Raw genomic sequence first — 3,699 nt, 5'->3', positions numbered from 1 at the left:
GTGGGTCTTAAAAGCTTATCAGCTCTTTAAGCCTGTTCTGCACCCTGCTTTTTTGGCTCTATAAGGACAGAAGCAGCTTAAGCTCAATGAGTAATATGGAAACTTGTCACTTCTTTTCCACAGTGTTTCCTGAATCTGGTATTTCACATGTATAATAATTATAGGCCTACAGCATCTCTTTATTCTGTGATTTCAAGCACCTTCAAAGAGAGTCACAATCACAACTTGCAAATATCATGTTGTCTTTTTCTCTTCCTTTAAAACATGATCTTATAGAAAAAGGTGTTAAGGGCTTTTTCGTAGCTTGCACTCCTTTTTTAACTCACATCAGACCTTGAAGTCATTAAAGGAAGAATGTGATGCACACACGCCAAAAAAAACAACAGGAAAATAAATACATATTTAAAAAATGAAACCCAAACCAACACACCAATTGCACCACAGGCAACATGGAACGCCAGCTTGGTTTTGGAGGCCAAAAACAAGTCATGATTAAATCTTTATTAATAAAAAAATCTTAGTATAAAAAGAGTCATTCTGTACACTTAGAGAAAGGACAAAGATGAAACTATACAATAGCAGTAAAGTAAGACACAAGTCAATTTAAAGACCCTTGAAATCATGTTTTCAGAATTATGCTCTTTTCTGTTGTCATCTGCTATGCATTTATTGTCTCCACCAAGACCATAAGCTTCCTGAAGCAGCCACTTAATACACCTTGGAGTTATGCATAACCGTGACAACCATTAATCTATAATAAAAATATGTTGGCTACATTAATGTTTGCTATTGTTAGTTCAACCAGTGACGGAAAAATATTCATCACGTTTATTGATAGCACATCAAAAAGTTGCATAGATACTTATCAAAAACGTTATCATCCAGCCAAATACTTGTTATTTTCCATAATCCCTGATGCATTTCAGTCATGCCCAATAGAATAAACAATCTATATACTAATTAGCTTCATTTAGTCTTCAGCATTGCAATGTTATAGTAGCTTTTAAGAGCATGAGAAAGGATAACAACAATAATGTGATTACTTTGAGTGGAATCCTTTGTCAGATCTAGCCCATAACTAATCTGACAGCAGAATATTGATAGAATTAGTCGCTTAGGAGCAAGTAGCTCTTTAAGCCACAACAAAGCAGGCAGAAGAAATCTAAAAAGAACTAGCAGTTAAGTATCAACTCTGATTAAGGTTGCTCTTCGCCTTGAAAGAGGTCAGTGTCCATTAGGATTACTGGTTTCTTGTGTATCTCCTCTATTCTGTCCTCAAATACCAGCATACACAGGTAGGAGTGAAAGTTGTACCTGGGTATTTGAAGTTGGGATCTATGCACCCTGCTTGATCAAAGAACCCAAACTGATTATTGCTTCTTCATCTAATTGGGCTTTCCAAAAGCAATGCTGTTGACAAGGATTCTTGTAAACTTACACCCTGTAACTGGTACACAAATACTGGATGAAAGACATGTGCCACACAGCAATCCTACTCTGGATTATAGATCTGAATCTTGTTTACATCACTGTGACTGCCCACAGAGCTGGTACCTTAAAGGTAACCTAACTGAATCACCTATTGCAAAGTCACTCAATACACATCTTCCTCCTAAACCTATGATGCCTTATTTTTGCTGACACTTTTCTCTAATTATTCAAGTAAGTCATCAGGATGTTTAATCCTGGAAACTTCCATTAGAGAGACATCTCAAATTATGGCAAATCTGGAAAGAACACGGTAGGCCATGGATATGTCCATTAAGCAATATCATTTTAGCTACTGACAAGTATTTTGAAAATACACTTTTCCACTCTCCTAAAGGTTTTGTTTTCTTCTTGCAGCTGAACCCAGACACAAGGAAGACCTCAAGCCTCTTGGAAAAACAAGTCTGTACGTAGCATCTCAGTAAGAAAAGCCATCACGCTGTCCTTTTCAACTGTTGGTACTGAAGAAATATATATAAAAAGGTTATAAGTAAAATCTTCATTGTATTTACCTCAAAGATATTTATTTATCTGCCTAAGTATTTTTGAATGCATTCTGTTCAGCTTTTTAACATAATGTAAAATGGCCAAACTGTATAAATGGGTGTGCAAGTTCTATAGGTAGATTATTAAATAAACATCACCATAGATGTGAAACAGCAACAGGCACTAACACCTGCATAATGCAAAGTAGCATATGAGTTCATTTGTTAAAATGAAAACATGGAAAGGTACTATAGCCTTACACTTGATACGTATTTTACTTAAGTCATCAAAACAGCATTGCAACCCACCAGATGGTTTTAGCTGATTATAACTTGTTTACTAACACTTTTACCAAAAGGAAAATTAGCAAGGAAGTTATTCCCACTGTTGTAAAAAAACTCACCTGCTTGCTGAGAGTGTTTTTCTGCCAACAGCTGGTGGAGAGGGTTCACTATGGAAGAAGCTTTTTATCCACCAATATTTATCAACTAACTCAGGTAACCCTGCCAAAGGAGAAAAGCCCACAGCATTAGATACTGGGTGAATAACAGGAAAAACTGAAAACTGTTTCAAAGAAGGGAACAATACCATGCAATGCTTTGTCCTGGTCTGTGATGTTCACAGCATCTGAAGAGCAGGAGGAGCTGGAAGAAACACTGGATTCTGAGCTCAGTCTTGCTGTTTGTGGAAAACAGAGACACACGTAACGAAAAGAAAAAAAAGCTTTGAGAGAGTGCACTATATGTCAGGAGATTTTCAGACATGCTCATATCTCAGAGGAAACAATTTCACTGAGCTACAGAGTGTAACTTCTATACTATATACCCTGTTCTACTCAGTCCTTTTTATAAGAACTTTTATATCAGTTTCTCTCTCACTCTGCTTACTCTTCCCTTAAAAGCATACTGAGATCCATCCGCATAACTTTCACTGAAATCAGTGACAAAACTTAATATCATGGCAACACTGCTATCAAGACAAGCAAGTACATCCTTGAACATTCAAGTCCACAACACCCCAATTGCAATACTTTCCCCTGAGACACAACTAAATACTACACTTGCACTAGTGTCCATCCTGGAGCTAGGAGTCCTAATACACCACATATACTCTCAAAGCAATGATTATTTCACATAGTTAGAAACAGAAATGTGAATTGATTTTGTATTGTGTCTAAACTTGCAAAATAAATAGGAAGTACAGGTAGGAATCATGGCTTGCTAGGCTAGCACTTTTTCTAGGTCACATTTTATAACCAAACATACATGTATATGCATATATAGGATAACTCTAATAATTTTAAATAGAGTAAAAAAAAAAAAAAAAAGAGAAAAGGTAGATGAATAACCAGAAGCAGGCACTCATTAAAAGTGAAGTTCCATGATAGGAAAAACTCTCCAAGAAATTAAAAACTACTAAAGACAAGTCTTTGCCCCCAGCTCATCCAGACATCACCTGAAACACATTCTGACACTTTTCCTGAGTGCCAACAACCCGGACAGTTTCTCGGGAGAGGCTCGGGGGGCTCAGCCTCCCTCCAGAGTCGCTCCCCAGGCAGAGAGAAGGGAAGAGGGGAGAGAAGGGCGGGGGGTGTGTCTGGGGTCAACACGCAGCTCCCGGCCGCGCCGAGCACTCACTTCTGTAGTACTGGTTCTTGGCCAGGAGGCAGCCGGCGGAGGGGACGGAGGGCATAGCAGCGACACCACGGGGACTGCGGCTGGCTCC

General features: G+C 38.4%; 1 protein-coding gene across 1 annotated transcript; it reads right to left on the bottom strand.

Moving 5' to 3' along the window:
- Positions 1-480: 480 nt before the first annotated feature.
- CUNH8orf22 (chromosome unknown C8orf22 homolog) lies at positions 481-3,693 on the bottom strand. Its single transcript, XM_017727442.1, has 4 exons — positions 3,612-3,693; positions 2,563-2,652; positions 2,378-2,477; positions 481-1,949 (listed from the first exon to the last, which is right to left on the bottom strand). The coding sequence occupies exons 1-4, from the start codon at positions 3,664-3,666 to the stop codon at positions 1,937-1,939; spliced, it is 258 nt and encodes an 85-aa protein (XP_017582931.1). The 5' UTR covers positions 3,667-3,693; the 3' UTR covers positions 481-1,936.
- Positions 3,694-3,699: the final 6 nt, after the last annotated feature.

The sequence above is a fragment of the Corvus brachyrhynchos genome, unplaced genomic scaffold (assembly GCF_000691975.1).
Source record: "Corvus brachyrhynchos isolate BGI_N302 unplaced genomic scaffold, ASM69197v1 scaffold60, whole genome shotgun sequence".
Taxonomy (NCBI): Eukaryota; Metazoa; Chordata; class Aves; order Passeriformes; family Corvidae; genus Corvus; species Corvus brachyrhynchos.
Note: the sequence above shows the minus strand (reverse complement) of the source record. Positions and strands in the feature narration are given on the sequence as shown.

Coding starts and splice junctions, on each gene's coding strand:
- CUNH8orf22 (XM_017727442.1), bottom strand. CDS start 3,666: ATGCCCTCCGTCCCCTCCGCCGGCTGCCTCCTGGCCAAGAACCAGTAC. Junction 2,653..3,611: donor CAAGAACCAGTACTACAGAA/GTGAGTGCTCGG, acceptor TTCCACAAACAG/CAAGACTGAGCTCAGAATCC. Junction 2,478..2,562: donor CCAGGACAAAGCATTGCATG/GTATTGTTCCCT, acceptor CTCCTTTGGCAG/GGTTACCTGAGTTAGTTGAT.